This window comes from Python bivittatus, unplaced genomic scaffold (assembly GCF_059951505.1).
Source record: "Python bivittatus isolate LINGU-HERP-01145 unplaced genomic scaffold, Pbiv_v1 ctg000000_np1212, whole genome shotgun sequence".
Taxonomy (NCBI): domain Eukaryota; kingdom Metazoa; phylum Chordata; class Lepidosauria; order Squamata; family Pythonidae; genus Python; species Python bivittatus.
In genome coordinates this window covers 5,686,393-5,707,510 of record NW_028277028.1, presented here as the reverse complement: position 1 = coordinate 5,707,510, position 21,118 = coordinate 5,686,393, and the positions used below count along the sequence as shown (strand labels likewise).

General features: G+C 36.2%; 1 protein-coding gene across 2 annotated transcripts in view; it reads right to left on the bottom strand.

The window, feature by feature from the left end:
• The window catches only part of POLR1A (RNA polymerase I subunit A), a 46,779-nt gene that overhangs the window by 4,283 nt on the left and 21,378 nt on the right, over nucleotides 1–21,118 (bottom strand). For both annotated transcript variants that reach the window (XM_088140244.1, XM_088140298.1), the window contains 16 exons: nucleotides 19,733–19,815; nucleotides 19,471–19,629; nucleotides 18,231–18,329; nucleotides 17,891–18,043; nucleotides 17,610–17,692; nucleotides 17,291–17,456; nucleotides 16,070–16,291; nucleotides 13,872–14,086; nucleotides 12,679–12,846; nucleotides 11,449–11,584; nucleotides 10,423–10,580; nucleotides 9,118–9,253; nucleotides 5,842–5,949; nucleotides 3,134–3,394; nucleotides 1,252–1,452; nucleotides 2–119 (listed from right to left, as the gene is read on the bottom strand). In XM_088140244.1, coding sequence (XP_087996370.1) covers nucleotides 2–119; nucleotides 1,252–1,452; nucleotides 3,134–3,394; nucleotides 5,842–5,949; nucleotides 9,118–9,253; nucleotides 10,423–10,580; nucleotides 11,449–11,584; nucleotides 12,679–12,846; nucleotides 13,872–14,086; nucleotides 16,070–16,291; nucleotides 17,291–17,456; nucleotides 17,610–17,692; nucleotides 17,891–18,043; nucleotides 18,231–18,329; nucleotides 19,471–19,629; nucleotides 19,733–19,815 — 2,466 coding nt within the window. The remainder of the gene's footprint in view (nucleotide 1; nucleotides 120–1,251; nucleotides 1,453–3,133; nucleotides 3,395–5,841; nucleotides 5,950–9,117; nucleotides 9,254–10,422; nucleotides 10,581–11,448; nucleotides 11,585–12,678; nucleotides 12,847–13,871; nucleotides 14,087–16,069; nucleotides 16,292–17,290; nucleotides 17,457–17,609; nucleotides 17,693–17,890; nucleotides 18,044–18,230; nucleotides 18,330–19,470; nucleotides 19,630–19,732; nucleotides 19,816–21,118) is intronic.

The window sequence follows — 21,118 nt, the reverse complement described above, 5'->3', positions numbered from 1 at the left end:
CCATATGCAGCAAACACGTCTTTGATTTCTCTTTCAAGAATTTTGAAAGCAGCTTCAATCCCATAGGTGTTGGCCATTGCATGAATGTCATTGCAATAAAGCTTATTCATATCAAAAATCTAAAAGAAACAAATATGACAAGTGTAGGAGTGAAGCAAACTGTAGATCATCCACCCTAAGGAACTATGTTTATGAACAGCTAAGGAAAGACAGAACTGAACATTAGCAAATAAAAATATAGCTGAAGGAGCATAATATGGAACTAGACAAAGAGAACTTTTCTGTAACTAAGCCTGCAAGGTTCTAGAACAGACTCCTAAAAACCACATACATATTATTCTTGTTCACTTGCTCCTAACTGCACACACATATCTCTCTGTCAGCAACTTTAATTCAATTACTCAATGAAAAAAGTGAAAATGAAGCGAAGATTTCATAACATCCCTCAATTACACAGTCCATTCCCAGAAACCTGTGCAAACTATTTGCTTCAATTCACCCTTTTCTTTAATAAACTTTAATTGTGCATAGCAAGAATAAATGGAAAGTAATTGTAAGAATTAGATAGAATAAAACAGAAAATTACAGAGACCAATATCTCCTATTTGTGACCAGTTTACAGTTCTGAAATCAAATATCAAAATATACAGGCAGTTTTATACCAGTTACAGCTCCATTCAAATCCAAAAGCAAAACCTTTAGCAAAGTTTAAGATACAAGTAGTCCCCAGTTTAAAAACGAGTTCCATTCCCAAGGTCTGTCCTTAAGTTGAATTTGTATGTAATCTGGAACAATATTATTGTATAATACTGTATAAGTAGTAGTATTGTGTAATTAACTGGAACCACTGTGTATTTAACTCGAATCATTGTATATTTAACTTGAATTTTGCTACAATAGGCTCCGTTCTTAACTATGGGTTGTCCATAAACCAGGTGTTCTTAACCCAGGGACTACCTGTACGTGGCACTTATCCATAATTTCTATTATATTGATATTGATAGCAATATTGATTGATTTCACTGAATAAGTTCTTTTTCAGTGAAATCAGTCAAAATTGCTATCAATATAACAGAAATTATGGATAAATGCCAAGTATCTTCAACTTTGCCAAAGTATCTTAAATATGTGAACAAAACACTGCATGGCAGAAATTCAGAACAGCAATAATTCTCATGCATGGTGGGTTTCCCCACTATTTTTCCTCTCTGTGACACTATGGAAAACACAGAACGCTTCCTCATTACATACATCAGAATAGCGGAAGAGCTCAGGAAGATTTATCCCTTCTGTTTGTAAAGTGAGCACCACCTCTCCGTTCTTATTGCTGGTTTCATTTAAGAGACACCGTGTTATTCCCTTTGTCTCCTGGATGACAGTGCTGTTTGCCAGAGATGTCACAAGTGATGCAAGATCAAAGTACTCCTTTGTCAGAGAAAGCTTTAGTGAGACCTACAAGACAATTTAATACTGTACTGATTAATGAAAAGCCTTCCATCCATTGTTAAAAAGCAGTTCAATCACCTAAAACCATGACAACACCCCCTTCTTAAAGTGATTTGAAAAACCCTAGCATATAATGAGCAATTCCTTTGGCACACAAGTCGTCTGCTTTTTCTCCTTTGGATCAAATTTACTAAAATAAACATTTGTTGACATATAAGGACATTTCACCAATATTTTGCCCCATAGTCAAGTGATAGTACTTGATATGCAGGTGTGGTATTGCACAAAGCAAGTAGAATTGCAAACTGGTAATGTTTGTAGCATCAGGAAAAAGGCATGATACATACACATGAAAACCAGGGCTGAGCTCCTTAGATCAAAGATTGAAATAGTGAAATCCCTGTACTTGAGATACAATCTATGTTCCCTCTAAGGTGTCCTTGCACATACTACTCATCAGACCTGCACACATGGTAAAAAGTTGAATGCACACAAAATTAAGTTACCCCAAAATAATACTAATACATTTAGGCACCATAAAACTTCAGGCTCGCAACTCATGAGAAGTCTTGCACTGTATCATTTTTACTGTATTGTCCAAAACTATTTTCATCAGATGGACATCCCAGCTTGCATTTCTGACATGCTGAATACCAAAGTGCTAAACACCAAGAGTCATATTAGGATGTTCAGCATGTCCTACAGACAGCCTGGTCTGGAAAGTCAGCAGATCAAATTTAATGCTGCACTGATTTTACGGTATTACCTGGTATAGGTACAATGCAATCTAATAAATATCTACTCAGGGGGAAAAAACAGTTACAGTCAAATTGACATGTTCCTAGGTGAATAAGTATAGGACTTAAGTGTTCATTTCAATGTACTGCTTGATATTATATTATATTACATTACATTTATTGTAAGATTATTATTATTGCTTGATATTATATTATATATTAGAGAGCCAATTTGGTGCAGTGGTTAAGGCACCAGGCTAGAAACCGGGAGACCGTGAGTTCTAGTCCCATCATAGGCACGAAGCCAGCTGGGTGACCTTGGGCCAGTCACTCTCTCTCAGCCTTAGGAAGGAGGCAACGGCAAACCACTTCTGAAATCTTGCCAGGAAAACTGCAGGGACTTGTCCAGGCAGTCACTAGGAGTCAAAACTGACTCGAAGGCACAAAAAAAAATTGTTTGCTATTGTTTCACAATGACTTGTTTGCTGACATGTTATGTACGTATATTTTATTGGCTAGGTTTCTCTCTTCGTGCTTTTCCATGTTGTCATTCTGTTCTTTTTTAAAAACAGTACATTTTAAAAAAGATATTCCTATTCTAATTTTCATCCAAGGAGTTCAAGACAGTGTATTCTTCTCAACCACCAACACAATGTTATTTTTACAACAACCCTGTAGAGATTACACTGAGAGAAGGGTCACTGGCCCAAAGGCAGGTGAATGGGGATTTAAGTCAGATCTTTATGGTCCTAATCCAACACCCTAACCACTAAAATGCATGGCTCTCATATATAGTTTTATGATTACAGGTAATATCTGGTCTTGGTGATAACAAGAGTTAAAATATTAAACGAGCTGCCTATAGCAAATTCTAAGCTATGCTCTGATAATTTAGACACACTAGTTCTGGAACCCAACACTCTTCCTCCTCTCTATTTCAGTAACTTTACCTCACACCACAGTTCATTATCAATGTCATATGCATATTTTTCTATAGCATCATGGCCTTCCAGTACAGCATTAATTCTATGCTGTGCCATTTCATTCCACTCCTTTCTCTTGCTTCGAGCGCTTTGACTAGAGGAAGAAGCAGAAAGCTCATCCTGAGTTTCCAGTGCCTCAGGATTTTTTTCATCTGGTGCAGCCTCTTCCTGATCTGGAATGTCGTCATCATCACCCATTTCATTATCATCCTCACTCTCGTAATCAACCTGCAGAGAAACATACTTGAATCAGATTCAGTTTCACTAATGCAAAAGCACACAGTATCATTAGTGCTTATAAATCCATTCAGGGCCTTCTGCTAGGTGACTCTTTTTGCTTAAATCCTCCCCTTCACCTCCGAATTGCAATAATGCCTAATACAAAAAAAAGGGGGGGGGTTTAATGTCACAAATTTTACAAAAAAGGGGATTTTCTTAAGAATATACAAAGAAAAAAATCCAGATGTTTTGCTTTCACCTCTCTTTTGTTTAAAACCACAAGAAATATATTTTAAAATATATTTAGTGTGTTTTATATATATTTAAACAGAGAGAAAAAGAGAGATTATGCTAGAGTGACATTACCTGGGAAAATCATTATATTCCAGGAAATATGACTGAATTAGAAATCACCTAATTAGACTGACTACTACTACAGTGAGCAAGTTTTGCACTGCCAAAATAGGCAAGATTGTCAAACTCTGCAACACCTCTAAAGGAGAAGCCATATTTTCCATGGCTATTAGTCACTGCTTATTGCTAATTTGGTTGCCATTTAAAGATATAATATTAAATATTTATGGACAGACTATTATGCTTTGTCACAACAATATTATCAATAAAATTATAGATCCTGAGGAATCTGGCCTCCTACGTTTCTACTAATTTTAACCAAGCTGGTGCCCTCCAACAAGATTTGTAGATACTTGGATACTCTTTTAGTCAATACTTTGTACCACTTTCTTTGGCAGAAATAACAGTTCCAAACATCTCCTATAGCCACCTACAGAGTCTTTCTACGGTTTGCTTTTGGATTTTTTCCCACTTTCCTTTGCAAAACTTTTCTAGTTCAGAAATAGTTGTAGGTCTCCTCATACATTGCATGTTTAATATCTTCCCACAGATTTTCACTCATTCTCAACTCTGGGAACTATGAAGGGCATTTCAAAATCTTTATCTTTCTTTCCTGTAAGTATTTCCATTAATTTACTATCTGTGGAATATTAGCTTCTAGACTATGCTGGTGTTTAGTTGAATCTATTTTTTCTGTCACCTACACAATGCTTCTTGTGCCACGGGTTGCCACACAAACACAAAGCACAATAAAGCCACAGTTACAAGGTGTTCTTTTCTTCAAATGCTTCACCCTTATCAGGTTTCTGTCTGACAACTCTCCCATACAGATTACTATTGTGTAAGTAATGCTATATTGTGGACCGCTATGCCAGTGTGAGCTGAACTTTTCAGCCGGTAATTTGCAGTGATCTGTGGCTTTTAAGATTTCTAGATCTTGCCCTGACTTCAGTGTTACTATGTAAATTGCTAGCTGGAAATGTTTCAAGATTTCTTTATAATGTTCTCTTGATTTCTAAGAGTGACTTATCTTCCTTTTCAAATACTCAGACAGCTGCCTTAGAGGAGCTCATCATTGAAAGTCAACAAAATAACAATCACAATCTATAAGGAGAGTCAGAATATTAGTTTTTACCTAGCTAAAGTACATTAGACCTAACAAGTTAATAACCCTTTGGGGCCTTATCAACAACTGTACATTTAAAAAAAAAATAGCAATGAATGAACTGAAAAGTTGTTCAAACTTCTGCCTCTGGTATATTCACTTTTTTCTCATTCTGAATCTGTAAGCAATTGCACATAAATAGTTAAGTATTCATCCAAATTTGCAGAAATGTGTAGTCTTTAACTCTGTACCAATGTAGAAGCTGTGTCAACTTCTGTTCAATTTGATCAAGGGTGCCTAAATTTTTGCATTCAACTGTATTTAACAGAGATATTAGGCTTAACTTTCTGTAGCTTAAATCCACCATAAATCCTCACCTGGCTTATTCAAATCCCCTTTCCAAGTCTGTATTACCTTATACATATCAGTCTTAAAAAATAATGACAAATATGAAGTCTCTAATCAGGCTTCATAGAACATGCATAGAGAAGTCTATCAAATACACTTAACTTTCTATAACTTCTGATATCCACAAATTCTTTCTGAATAAGGTTTGTTCTTCAAGTCATGGAAAAATATACAAGATTAACATTTCTATTCAATATGGAGATAATTTCTGACCTTTCTTTTGTATGAACAGCCTGCCTACTATTTTTCACTTACTCAACTACTTAATTACATTTATATCCCATGTTTTCCCCAGGAGCATATGTTCAGTTTAAATAGCACACCCTCTCCGTTTTTTTCCACAATAAGGACACTATGAAATAGGTTGGGCTCAGAGTGAGTTTTCACAGTTGAGGGTAGATTTGAACCAGGATCTCACCAATCCTAGTCCAATACTTCCATCATTATATCATACCAGTTATTTATTAAAATCAAGTGTTGATTATTTGATATTGTTTCACTCTAAATTTAATATACATTAATTCCAAGTTCCTGTGATGGACAGATTTTCTAATGGCATCTTACTAAAACAAGGGGAATCCACCATTACCTCTTCTTCTTGATTTTCTTTTCTTTTTGTATCTGTAGCATCAGCATCACCTTCAACCATTTCACTAACAGGAACTCTGTCTTCTTCAGCTTCAGCTTCATTGTCATCCTATGTCAATAGAAATAGCAAACTTTTGACTACATAATATATTTTGGTCCCTTTTCTAACAGATTTAAAAGTAATCCTAGTTAATTGAAATGCCACAGATCATCTTTAATCTTCATCTCTTAAGAATCCAACTTCCTCAGCATGCATGGAATTCCCCCTCATCCTGTATTAGCTACTACAGAAGCATAGCGGGCAATAGGACCCTAACCCTGGTTTGAACTGTTTGATAATTTACCAAATTAACATAGTTAAGGTGAGCATGTAATACCTGACACAAACCCTATTTTCTAGAACAGTACAACTCTGCCCCTATAAAGCATCTGATTGACCTCATTTGAGAGGCCTGAATAGATAAAATTCATCTTTTATTTCCTGAAAAAAACTATCCAAGATTTTCCTTTTTATACAGTAGCTTAATTGGTGAAAATTAGTGCCTTTATCATTCAGGTTAGGAAGCTAGGAAGGAGAGTTCAGCCACTGCTGAATTTTCTGATTTGCTGGTTTCGCCCAATATCAGAGATGGAGTCTTTTGCCTGAAAGAGCAACACAATTATCCATATCTAAAAAGAGGCTTTCACTTCTCCACTTTTTATAAAATTGAGGAATTAGGAGACAGAAGAAGAGCTTACCTAATAACATCCAAACAGGAGGCCCTGATGAATACTTTCCATATTCTATACATTATATTTGCTGAAAGCTAAGATCTTGTGCAAGCAGGTAATGTGTGATTCGTTTAGTCAAACTAAGTATATTCATCTGTATTTGGAATTGTGTTGTGTGAAATTATTGCCTTATTTGTTTTCATGTATTCCCTTTTCCCAATGAATCTGTTTCTCATTTAAGTCTTGCCTATGTGTAAATCTGCATGGTCACACAACTGACAAAAGTTTTGCCGGGTTCAATATTGCCAGACTTTGGGCTTGAAAATTCAAAGCACTTTTAATTTTTTTCCCTAGAGCTAAGCTGAAAACAGAAATATTTAATGGAAGAATTAAGAAATCCCCAGGTAGAGAGATTACAAAATCTCACAAGGTTCAGCCAGACTAGTAGCTCCTCCTATCTGTAACAATACCACAGATCATTTAATAGCTTTAAACAATATTGTGTTATTTGACAAATTGCAATATATATTATTTGCTAATAAGTGCCAGTTTGGTGTAGTGGTTAAGGCTAGAAACCGGGAGATTGTGAGTTCTAGTCCCGCCTAGGTATGAAGCCAGCTGGGTGACCTTGGGCCAGTCACTCTCTCTCAGCCCTAGGAAGGAGGCAATGGCAAACCATTTCTGAAAAACCTTGCCAAGAAAACTGCATGGCTGGTCCAGGCAGTCTCCGAGAATCAGACACAATTGAACGGATTAAAAAAAAAAAGTGCTTAAGTGGTACAGTGTCACATCTTCTGACACATATATATGGGGTAGCAACTCTATGTGCTTCAGAACTTCTACACAACAGGATTTAACTGATTTTTTTTAAAAAAGAAAAAGAAAAAGTCTATAATAACTATTCATAAATAGTTGTTAAAATACACAAAATGAGATGTTCAAGGATAGAGGGAGGCATGGCATAAATAAAATATCATGAACACATGAACATCTATGGAAGACCATTTTGGCATTAGTATGTCAAGTTTCTATAGATTTAAAACTATGGTTAATTCAACAAAAAGTATTATTTCATTTCTATGGTATAAGTATGCATCTTTTAAAATAGAAACGGAGGGGTTCAGCTAATGCAGCTTTCAGTACTATAGTGTCATATTAGTTCATATGATCTGGTCACGTTCTCTAATGGGTCTCTTTTGGACAAAAGTTACCGTATTTTTCCATCTATAAGACAATACTTTTTTCTAAAATCGTTACATTAAAAATTGAAGGGCGTCTTATGCAAGGAAGTAAGCTGAGGAGAGAACCGCGTGGTTGCAAAACTGCCCATACTTTGTCTCTGCAAACAGGCTTCCTCCAGTCACGAGCCTTATGTAACTGATGTCAGCTGATGCTGAACAAACCAATTGGAGGAAATCTGTTTGCAGAGACAAGCTATCGGCAGTTTCACTCGTGACTGAATGTAATCAGTTATGCAAAAGAGCATGGAAATAGGCTGCAGAGAGATGGTTTGGACCTCCTCCCACCGAGTGTATCAGGTAAATGTTACCTAATTACTAAATAAAAATGTGTTCTGCTTTATCTTTAAAATAATGATTTCTTAATTTTGGGTTGGAAAAGTGGGGGCCATCTTATACATGGGGGCGTCTTATTGATGAAAAAATACGGTATTTCACAAATTAATTTTGCTCAGAAAAACTTACACATTCTTTTTTTCAATGGGTAGAATTTCAGTATTTTACTCTTAAAATATTAGGTTCTACTTTTAATATCCTGCTATCCATATATTTACTGTACTGTAGTAAATGTCATATACACTCCTGTTGATATTTTAGCAATGTTTTAGATTTTAAGGTACTTTTATTGTTCTTTCTAGATAATGCTTATGCTTTATTCTCTATGACATGGTTTCCTGTTCTTTGTTTTTTATTGTTTTTATGAAGTCAGCTGTTTAATTTGTTAGTCAGTGATAATAATATGGTTATCTATCTAATTCTTTTCAAGCTATACTAATAATGTGGAAGCTAAGAGGGTCACATCAGAAATAATATGGCATATTTTTATGATTACAAAAGAACAACAAAACAAGAAAACTGAAAAGACACATTTTCTATATTAATTATACAATGGTCTGAAGAACTCCCTTCTCTTTCTATATTTGAAGAAGAATGTAATTGTTGAAAGTCCCACCTGGAGGACTAGAAATCTGGACTACATATATCAGTTTATATGCTTGGTTAACATTCATATAAAATATAGAAAGTAATGTAATTTTGTAGCATGACATGAAACATTTTCAAAAAAAGGCAACTGAAAAATGAGCTTGGTCTTTAAAAAACAGTAAAAGGCGAAAGAGTTATATGATCTGAAGAGAAACCAGAGAAAGTACTCTTGAAGAATGCATACATGTAAGTATTCTTATATATTTAATACAGCCCTATAGAACACATAGAATGAAGCCAGCAAAGATATATTTTAAACATGCAAATATATCAACATGTAATTTTTTCATTCAGCTTATTAAAGCTTTGTAATGCTAGTTCAGTTAAGGGGTCTACATCTTTACCTGGTCTTCTTGTGAAGCACCAATGTCTCCCTCACCTTCTAAGTCTTTCTGAACTGCTTTTCGAGTGCTGACAGTGTTATAAGATGCCAACTTTGAACTCTTCCTTTTAATTGTTTCCAGCAAGATTTTAAAGAATCTGGGCAGGATGGATAAGAGAAACAGAGTACAGTCTCTGAATTCCAGATTATGCAATGTTACAATTTACCTTCCTGGATTCATCAGTTCAGATGACAAATATAAAGGGAAATTTCCAATCTTTTTGTAACAACATTATTCATTTCTGAAACAGAATTATGTATTTTTCTCCTGACTCTGAATTCTCCATTTTTTTCCTGTACCCCAAGAGAAAATCATTTTAGTAATACTGAAGAAAAATTATTTCAGTAATATTGATATCATTTTAAAAAGTTAGTGTTATGACAGCAAAAATGCACTTAATGTGGAAATCAAGAGGTAGCCTCGAATCCTATATACAGTGGTGGAGGGTGGGGGAGTGCAGACCTAATTATTCATTCTCTCAGAGCAAAGACAGATCGTAAGGTTGCCACTTAAACCCACAAACATACTGATGAGTTTCAAATTCTCTTTCAGCAACACAATGGTGGGTAACCCTTTTGGTGGGGCAGTATGAGGGCCACATTTAGTTTTCTGTAGTACCCAAATAAGGCCATGTGCATGGAGTGAAAAGGGGGAAGTTGATAATGGTAAGAATAAAAAGTAAGGGTAGGAACGTTCTTCCTGTGGTCTGGACTTCTGTTCTCTTTGCGTCTGAGCACACTCTGAAAGTCCTGTGCATTTGGCTTCCATATACATCAAGTACTGAAAAGATTGACAAAGTTTTGCTATTATTATTAAAATTACTTAGGACAGGGGTTCTCAAAGTTTGTCATGCCATGACTCTGCAAATTAACACATTCATTTGTGTGGAACTCCCCTCCCCAAAATGAATAATGATATTGACGATGGAGGACTGGAAGCCACCGAGAGAGCATGCCTAGGATGCCAGTGGTTACCCAAGATGATGAGCTCAGTGCCATATTCTCTTCCTGGCTCCAAGAAGGTGCTCTTACCCAGACCTGCACCTCTCCCCTTCATCAGCCACGCACCATATATGGCTCCTTCCCTCCTGACCTAGGAGTGAGAGGTCAGCAAACTCTGCACTTCTGCCTGCCTGCCAGCCCCTCAATGCTTCTGGCCTCCCAGGAATGTGTGAGGCCCCTCATGACCCCCCAGTTTCCTCCTCATTAACTGGTATATTTCCAATCTTCTTTAACAACTGGAAACTTGTCATGAGAGGATACTGACCTTGTCTCCATAAAATGTAAGATGTCCCTTGGCTTCACACATTTTTCTTCTTGGTAGCATTCATAAGGCAAAAAACTAAATCTGATGGCATAGATGCGGTGCTTGCTTAATGTCCCTTCCAAACACAAAGATTCCTCAATATCAACTTTGTGTAACACCTGAAACAATAAAAACATCTGAATGTCTATGAATGCTAAGAATTCATAATGGCATATTTTCTCACTCTCCAAAATCATCTGCCCACATCACAAAGCAATACTGGAGGAGGAATATGGACCATTTAAAAAAAAATAATAAACCTATCCTCCCACAGAATATTTACAATAATTTAACAATGATGAAACAAAAAAGACACTATGGGTTTCACACTCTCCAGCAATCTTCCTGCCCATGAACCAAATATTCAGATTCAATTGGATAGCAAAACTCATATCCCGGTGCTTTACAGCATAGCAAGAATGGAGTTTATTAGTTTCTCTTCCCCCATTTGCTTCAATCAATTAATTCCTTATTTACTGAAATGCACTCTTAAGTAGTTTAAAAAGCAAACTTTTAAAAGTATCCACTAACTATGCCTCCTTTGCACTGAGTAACTATGCTCAGTTTCAATGCTAGAAGCTTCTAAATCAGTGTTTCTCAACCTTGGCAACTTGAAGGAGTGTGGACGTCAACTCCCACAATTCCCCTTGCTGGCTGGGCAACACTGTTCTAAATAATCAGCCTCCTCCATGTTTTGCCTGACAGATGAGATGCTAAAACAAAGCTAGAACACTACCTCAGAGATGTGCACATGTAATAGGGAAGTGAGAACCAGTCCATTCCCAGACCAGTTAAGACCTGTTACTCCAAATCCCAAACAATAAGAGAAAAGCTGCCTGACACATTTTGAGAAACTGCAGTCATTCTACAAAAAGTAATATGAAGCCTATCCTATTCTTTCCTTAAACATTTTTTTAAAGATCTCAGGTAGAGCTGGTGTGATGATTCTTCCATCCATACAAGCAAGTTCTATGGAGCAGGACTTACCTCACCTAAGCACACTCTGCCAAGCTTCTTCTTGAGCCTCTTCACCCTTTTGTGAGCTTTCTTGGTATTAAGGACAGGTATGCTCATCATGGGAGTTTTGATATTAGCAGTAGCTACCATCAGAATCTCTCGCAACCTTTAACAAAGAAGTATTGCATATTTAGTAGCAAGGATACTTAATGCTCAAGAGGATATTTGACTAGGTTCTTACCTGGTCAGCTTCATTCTCTTTATAACTAGGAGAAACATTCAAAGTCTGACTCTGTGCTGCCTTCAGGATCAGGAAAACAGGGCTAAAAACAATCTCCCCAGAAGATAGGAACCCATTATATCTAAGCAAGAGAACTATCAAAATCTGAAGTAGCAAAATAATAGCAGCAGCAGATACTGGGGATATCCTACTTTTCCACTAAATAAACTCGAAGCAACATACAGTGGTAATAAACATGAAACAAATAGCCTTTTTAATGAAGTTCCTGTATACCCTCCTATGCCAACTGTAATCAACCAAATTAAGTGACTTAATTGACTGTAATATGCAATTAAATTTTTTATCCCACTGTGCTGAGTGTTTTTGGGTAGCTTCGGTAAGTTCCAGCCAGCTAAAAAAGGGAGCTTAACACCATTACTGCAAGACCCCTCATTTCATTCCATCTGGTCTGTCATGCTTGCCATCATTTATCTTTTATTGAATTTATTGTTAGTTCTTTGTTTGATTGTTGTAAGCCGCCCAGAGTCATTGGGAGTCGGGCAGCATACAGGTTTCATAAATTATTATTGTTGTTGTTGAAAGTTTGAGGTAAGAGATACTTTCCTCAGTTAATTCAGGATTGAACAATATATGTACCTCTGGATATTGCTGGACTGCAACTCCTCACCATTAGCCATACCAGCTAGGAGTCATAGAAGCTGCAATTTACCAATATCTAGAGGGCCACGTGTTGCACATTCTAGCACTAGTCTGTAACTAAACAAGGAATAGCATGATATCATGGTAAATAATGGTGAAACTCACTTATATGTGGGACAGCTGTTAAAAAGGACAGTTCAGGATAAATGGACTCCTGAGTCTTAGGTCTTCTGCCTCTCCCCCCATGTTCAGTCATTTAATCGTGTCCGACTCTTCGTGACTCTCCCCACATACTAAGTTGCTAATATAGCATGGGGAGAGAACAGGATATATGCACTCTGAATCAGTAACAGCTTTAAAATAGTAAGGCAAGATCTTACCTTGGGATACCAAGGGTAACATTCATTTCACCTCTTCCTGCAAAGTGAAAGGTATTCAGGGTCATCTGTGTGGAGGGTTCCCCAATACTCTGAGCAGCAAGAAGTCCCACAGCTTCTCCAGGATCACAGAGTGATTGTTGCCATTTTAAATACAGCAATTCCTGTAATCTAAAGACACCAAGACAGGATATGGTAGTTTATTAATTTAGATTCTGCTTTTCTGTAAAAAATATACAGAAAGCACTTTATTGTAAATGGGATAAACTCAACAATACTGCATAATCAAAACAACATCACAATGAAAAAAAAAAGACTAAATAATATTTCAAGAAACAATAATTCTACAAAACTCACTAGAATAAATACTGTGTTCATCTGTTTCTGTGGGACATGTTCATGACCTGGGGCTGCAATTTTGCTTTCTAATATAGAGTCTAAATGGCATCCCACCCACATGGGACAAGACCGTAATGTTTTGTTTCATCATTTATACATCAATTCATGCTGCATCTAATTAGCTTGTTTGTTTCAAATGCCTCAATCTGTTTCTCATGCCTCAAGTGACACTTATCTAAGAGTAAGCCTCACTGAATTTGGCATGGCTTACATCCAAAAGGATCTGCATGTTAGAGCTATGTAATTAACACTTTTGTTCTCTTGCTTTCTTTCAAAAACGTATGTTTGTGCAAACACACACTTCATCTTTATGTTTTTTTCTCAAGATTGAATGCTAAAGTATTACAAAATCTCTTTTTAACTTTTAATCTAGAAAAGTGACTTACAATCAGAGCCTCTTCATTACAACAGTAATGAATAAGGATAACAGTAATTTCTTGAAGGATAAAAGCTAGTTGTATAGAGAGAACCAAAGATCCCAGTTCATCGCTTAATTTTTGATTAGCAAAATTTCAGCAAAAAAAGTACTTAGTTCCTAGAAATGCCTACACCCTTAATCTTGTAGATCTGATCCATCTGTTTAGAGGCCAAAAGAATTTCCTACCAAATGAGGAAGCTGCTATAGCTTATAAATGGATTGTCACAAATTGAAAACCTAGAGTCAATGAAGTTTTGTGGTACTATTCTGTGATAGAAACCCAGTGTTACTGAGAAGAAAAATAAACTATAGGTGTGGCATGCTAGACTACAAGCAAGAAGCATTATCGTTAACAGACCAATGTGAATGAAATTACTACCTCTGGGAAGAAAGTTCAGATATGCTGTAGTTAAGCTTGTTCTGAGCATCCCACTCTCCAAGGAAATTCTCAACTTCATTTTCAAATGTTTCAGACACTGATGCAAAATAAATATCTGGCCGCCAGACTGAAAGGCTAGGATCAGGACATCTTGCTGCCTTCTTCTGATACTTCCTCCGGCTTTTCTCACTCAGTTCATACCACATATTTAACAACTATAATGGATGCCAGAATTCAAAAGTGAACATTTGAGACAGGTGAATTATTTCTCTGAATATTACAAAATAGTTCAATTAGTAGATGAAAATTTGGTAACCCATCCATTTAAGAAATATCAATTCTGTATTTGTACTGAATCCATTAAATATTTAGGTATGTGTAAAAGATATAACTCAGTAAGATGTAATATAAATAAAATATATAAAGAGGTTTCTTCAGGTATGGATAGATGGGAGTCATTAATCCTCACCCTTTGGGAAAAGGTGAATGCTCTCAAAATGGATATTATTCCCAGGTTAATTTATATTCTGAGAGGAATTCCTGTTCAAATATCTGGAAAATATTTTCAGAAAATAAAATCTTTGTTTAGAAAAATTTTATGGGGTTCTTTATTCCGAGAATATCTTTACAGAAAATGCAATTACCAATTAATGAGGGAGGATTCGGTTTTCTGAATCTGGAGCTGTATCATCAAGCTTACCTACTGTCAAGTATTAAATACTGGAAACCAACAAGTGGTGGTTCATTTTCCAATTTGGGCAACATTGGAATATACATATATAGCACCTTTGGGTGAATGAACAGTATTAGGATCTAAATACAATAGAACTCTAGTATCTCTGGAAACAATTATGTCAGTTAGAAAGCTATGGAATGTAATGTCTAACAAAAAAAAGATTCGACCCCTTGTCCCATGCTAAATTGACTTTATGGGGAAACCCAACATTAAAAACTGGCAAAAAGATGGTGATATGGAAAAAATTGGATGGAAGTGGGGATATTGACTTTGGATCAATTGATAGATGATGAAAATGAATTTTTAACATAATCTGTGTTAAGAGATAAATATCATCTACCAGATGTAAACCAACTGCAATATTTACAGCTGCAACATTTGTTAACCACATTGTTTACACCAGGAGCATTTTCAGCTTCTGAGACACCTGAGATACTAGAACAACTTGTTAAATACTTTAAAACTAAAAAAAAAAAAAAAAACTACTATTAGCTTTTATAGATATTTATTATCAATAAATAAATTTGACATGCAGAAGTTAAGAGCTGAGTGGATTAAAGAATTAGAGGTTTCTATATTGCCTAGACAACAGGAGAGTGTCTTAACTTCTTTAGCAAGAATGTCAATGGACCTTAAATTATGACTTATACAACAAAAATAATATTTAGAATTTATTGGACTCTAGTACATTTGTATAGAAAAGGACTGTCTAAGACAGCATTTTGTTGGAGATGTAACAAAGATAATGCTTCTTTAAAACATATGTTTTTACAATGTCCTATACTTACTAAGTTTTGCGAGAAAGTAGTGGACCATATAAACGTGATTGGGCAACAAAAGCTAACATTTTCAGAGGATAATATTCTCTTGAATTGCATACCTAGTACATGGAATCTGACAACAGACAATGTAAATAGATTCTTCGTGCCCTTGCTATAGCCAAAACCCTGATATTGCATCATTGGAAAGGTAAATGCATGGCCCCTTTCACTCAATGGATTGAACACCTGATTGCACTTGCCACCTATGAGCAGATTGCCACCTATAGATGTAGACTTTGTAAGGACAAATATAATGAAATATGGAACTCATTTATGCAAAATACAGTAGGTTAGGAAAAAGCATGATAGTTATATAATTGTATTAGAAATATATTTATATATATATGCATACTATTTGTATTAGATAAATATATATAGAATTGTAACTGTTTATTGTTGTAATGACATATTATACTTCATATATATTTTTTAAAAAATTCTGTTTGTATTTTTTCCATTTATTTTTAAGCACTTGTTAGGTAATTGTTTTTTTATTTTGCTAATGTATGTATCTTTGTGTTTTGTTCCTTTTCGTTTTTCTCTTTTTTAGTTTTTATTATAAAATAAAGGAAATAAATTAATAAACAAACCAAAATAATTCAATGAGTAATAAAATATATATTCATGAATTATGGAATAACCTGAAGAGTTGCAGGATCCCGGCCATTTACAAGTTCTCCTGTAGGGATCTGTGCTCTTACACCAGCTAACTTTTTCTGGGAAAACAGCAAAAAGCCTCCTTTCCTTCTCAAAGACTGTTGATGCTTCACTTGCCATCTCTTGACTGATCGAAACTGTCTAGATGCTTGCTGAGGATTCATTTTTGGCAGAACTTCATCTAAATGCTTAGATTTCTGTATCACCTATAACAAATAGACAAAATCAATTTTTTGAAGGTTGAGTTTTCTCCATCCTTCAAAGTGTAAGTTATGTTCCCCACCAGTATCAACTGAAACCGTTCAGCCAAAAAGCCATGCTGATGACCCAAAAGTACTCACTGAAAATCATATGGCACCTTAAGTGGACAGTCATAACCAGTCCCTCTCCCCAACAAAGCTCAGTGGTGCTAATTAGCCTCATGATGACCAGAAAGTGATCTGACCATAACATGGAAATCATGGTCATGATCTCCACCTTGAGATCACATTCCAACTGCTTTGAAGTAAAGAACAGATCTCATGGACTTGGGATAAGCCCATGGTTGTCATAGAGGCCATGAAATTCCAAGTCAACTCCAACTGCATCCCTAAGAAATAGAAATTGAAATCCCAAAGCACCAGAAGCTGAGCAAAATTAACCACTAGCCCAGCAGTGAAGTCCAACAGCTCAGGCAGCAGGGGGGGCAGTACACCAACAGCATCCCCTACTTATTCCTGGTACTAAACTACATAGGCAGGGCATCAGATACAGCCACCTCTAGAGGAGGGTGCCTGATCACAATCAAGTTCTCCCAGAGAATCATTGCCACCTCACCTCCTCAGAGTCAAGGCTGGTGAAGCACTTAAAACCCAGTTAGGCACATCTTGGACAAAGTAACAGCTCTGTCCTTGCCCAACCAGGTCTCAGTAATACAAGCCAGGTTAAGAAATTTCAGCTTGCAGCTGAACAATCCAGCATCTAGGATTCCAGGATGAGGCTGATGGGCCAGAAGGGAAAACTGGCTTATAAGTACTATTGTGACAGGATTAATGGCAGAAATGAAGCAGCTAGAAAAAACAGTATATCCTACCTTCCTTCCATTTCTTCCATTATCCCATAAAGAAAAATTCTGATTCTTTTATGAGAAGGTCCAAAACAGTCTTATATTTCTCATTTTCATAACAAACCAACATAGTACACTTTCTTAGTAGATCCAAACCTACCTTGTGATTATCTGCAATGAAAGGAAATTGCTTGGGTTGCAGGAACTGTGTCTTAGGGATATCCAGCCCATCTTCTCCATAGAGAAACTGAACCACACTGCCATCGCTGTCTCGCACAGTCATGTCATAATGAACAATCAGCCCTTCTAAATGTTTTATGATACACCTGTATGAAAATAGCCACATAAGAAGGAAGACCCATTTAGGATTATACAACTTTATACAACCGTACTTCTAACTTGTTCATTCTTTGTCCTAAAGTGCTTAAAGTAGGCAGCAACTACATAAAAATCTGAAGGATTTAAAAAGACATTCTTACCTTTGAAGGTATCCTGATCGGCTGGTTTTGACTGCTGTATCCACTAGACCTTCCCTACCAGCCATACAATGGAAGAAGAATTCCTAGAAAACATACAGAACCTCCATGAGTAAAAGATACTTTCCCCATATGAGCAGACAACAGACATTCTGGTTCAATTTTAACTGGCCCTTTAAAAAACCAAGGAAACCAAAATTTTGATTTTGAATATTGCATCTTCTTTGATACATACACTGTGTAACAGAAACAAAGAGAAGAGGAATCAATACATGTAAACTTACTGAAGGCTTGATGCCAGTAAGAAATCGACTGGCTACAAAGCCCCCTGATTTGGGGGAAAAGTCGTAAGGCTGGAAACATGGCAATGATTTTCCAGATGGCATCAATGGAGGCCTTCGACCTTCTAATTCAATCTGGCCCAGCAAGCAAGAAATCTTTAAGAAGGCAAGAGAAATAAGAAGACATAAATGTCAGTGTAAAAACACCACAGCTACAATTAGCTTACCTCTTCTGGACACAATAAATGAGATTTATTCTCTAATACAACAACAGCAGATAATTAGAAACTGGCCCATAAACACAGTTTTACTGGCTTATACCCTCTGATAAATAAATACATACCTGCATAGTATTCACAGTAGAGCCTTTGGCTCCTGATTGCACCATCAGCTGCAAATTATTATCTGGGAAACTCCGATGAAGCCCAAGAGGCATGCATACCTACAATTTTTAGGAAAAATAAAAAATTCTAAGCCATGGCAGATCTACCCAGAGATCATGGGAGAGCAGAGACAGAAGCTCTATTTAGGTATCATGGAAACAGAGACAGTCAAAGAGCAGTAATTATCTGTATATCTGAACTGGATCCAGAAATATTTCAAATTTTGGTTTTTTAAATAGAATTTATTGGAAGTTTTAAAAACAAGAGTAAAAATGAATACAAACTAAAATAAAATCAGAAGGAAAAACGGAAAAGAAATAAAAGAGAAAGCTAAAGCGCAAAAAGAAAAATAGAAATGAAAGAAAAAAGACATAAAGAAGTGGTTTCCAGTCACTTATAAGTACAATTGTAGACTTACCTCTTTCTCTACAATTACATCATGACTCTCTTTTTTCTATAATCTATCCTATCTAATCATCAAAACCATAGATCATAAGTTCATTTTTTTTCTGTTTTATGCAAAAAGTCCATAAGGGGTTTCCAGTCAGCAATAAACGTAAATGTGTCTTTTCTCTAATCAAACAGGTCAATTTGGCCATCTAAGCAAGTTCTATCATCGTCACCAACCATTCCTCCATTGTAGGTATTGCTAAATCTTTCTATCTTTGTGCGTACGATAATCTCGCTGCAGTTATCATATATAAAAACAAAGTGCCATGACTTTTTTCCAACTGTTTATCCATCAGTCCCAAGAGGAAAAGTTCTAGTTTCAGTTGTATATTGATCTTTAAAATCCTTTGAAGCAGTATATGCATTTGAACCCAAAATCTTCTAACCTTTTTGCACAGTAAGCATGTGCAAAAGCATGGTAAAATGACCCTTCTTGTTGTTCACATTTCCAATATAGATTTGAAATACCTTTCTACATTCTAGATAATTTTTCTACTGTCGTATACCACAGAAATATTTCAAATTTTGTCATAGCCCAATGACACTTTATCACCCCAAGAACTGTTAAGATAATAACATAGGAAAGATTTTATGTTACTGTCCAAGTCCCCTATAGGGTATATAGTTCACAGAAGTATACATATTTTCCACAGAGACATAAGCACACATAGTTTCTATTAAAAAAAATTCCAAGGCCTGAATTCATGTTAAAAATAAAGTGTGAGATTTCCCAAACTTCTAAAAACAAACCTTGTTGATCTCATTGCTGCAACAGTTGACTTCTTCTTTGAACTTTAAATCAATCATGTTAAAATCTCTCTGATCTTTATGAAGATGGGCATCCTGCCATTTGCTTTGAAGTTCCTCACAGGACGAAGTTTGGGATAAGTTAAATGCAGCTCTAATGGCCTGAGAAGTTCAAAATATTTTTAGATGTCAAGAGTATATAACAGCACAGCTTTCTTAATGAAGACAGATCATTCACCCACCTTACTCCAAAGCATGAGCTTACCTTTGTACCACAGTTGGTACTTTCCTTAATGATCCTGCACCTCTTCTTGTCTGCCTGACATTTGACCAAAATATCCTCAACTCCTAGAATAGAAAGATAAAGAATGTTCCCATTTGAGGTTTTAGAAATGTAATTTATTCTGTTTTTATTAATGTTAATGTTGTATCTAAGCCACCTTGATACAATCTGCATCACACAAGGAGGAATACAATTATTTCCAATAATTGATGCTATGTTGATAGGCACATGCATGTAATAATGCCTCTCAGAACCAATCTGGAATAGGGCAGCACAAAATCTTAGTAATAACTAAAAATAAATGAATATTAGGACATACTCTCAGATTTCTTTTTATATATTTTATTGCATAAGCTTTGACAAATAATTTAAACAGAAACCACACATTTTTTGTGTTTTGTTGTTTGTCTCTTACTGTATTATTTTACAATTTAAAAATATGTTCTCTGTAATAATGCTTCTGATGTATTACATAGACAGGTTTCCTTCAATCTCACAAAGCATTAACATAATTGATGAAAGTAGCTGCAAGAGCTTCAAGCCAAGTAATACTGCACCACTGGCTTGTAGTTCCTCAGTGTGGAAGACTGCAATTATTCCCATCTATCAGAGTTGCCTCCCCACTTGTACAACATGTGGATTGAATAAGCTTAGTATCTCCTAAAATTTATCAAGGCTGAAGAATTCTGGGAGAGAAGATCAGTGCAACATCTTGCAGTGTTTGGCATCAGGATGCAGTCACCTATTGGCTCTATACTTGTCACAAATGTTCAGAATCACATACATACATTAGACACACAAACAAATGAATGGATAAATACATACAGAATGCCTGCAGTGACATCAGAGCTCTGTTGGCCTGGAATGTGCATGTACTTTTACATGTAGTTAATGCTGGATGAGAACCTGAATGTTTTGCACTAAAGGTCAGATAGACTGCATGATTCAACTAATACAGACCTGAAAATTAACATACCAAAGACCAAGAGAAGGTGGCCGGCATAGTGTGGTGCAAGGGAGCTGGGGGTGGCTGCTGCTGGGTAAGGGAGACTTACCTGAGCAACTTGCCACCTTCCCTGCTGGCTTCCCCATTGACTTTGCTTGTGGGAAGCCAGCAGAGAAGGTCGCAAATGACAATCATGTGACCATGGGACGCTGCAACCATCATAAGTGTGAGCTTGTTGCCAAGTGCCCAGATTATGATCATGTGAACGCGGGGTGCTGGGACAACTGGAACTTCAAGAACTGATTCTAAGTACCACTTGTTCAGCGCTATCATAACTTTGAATGGTTGCTAAATGAGTGGTCATTAACCGAGGACTACTGTATATGGTCCTGGTTTCTTAGTCTGATCTACCTTATAGGGCT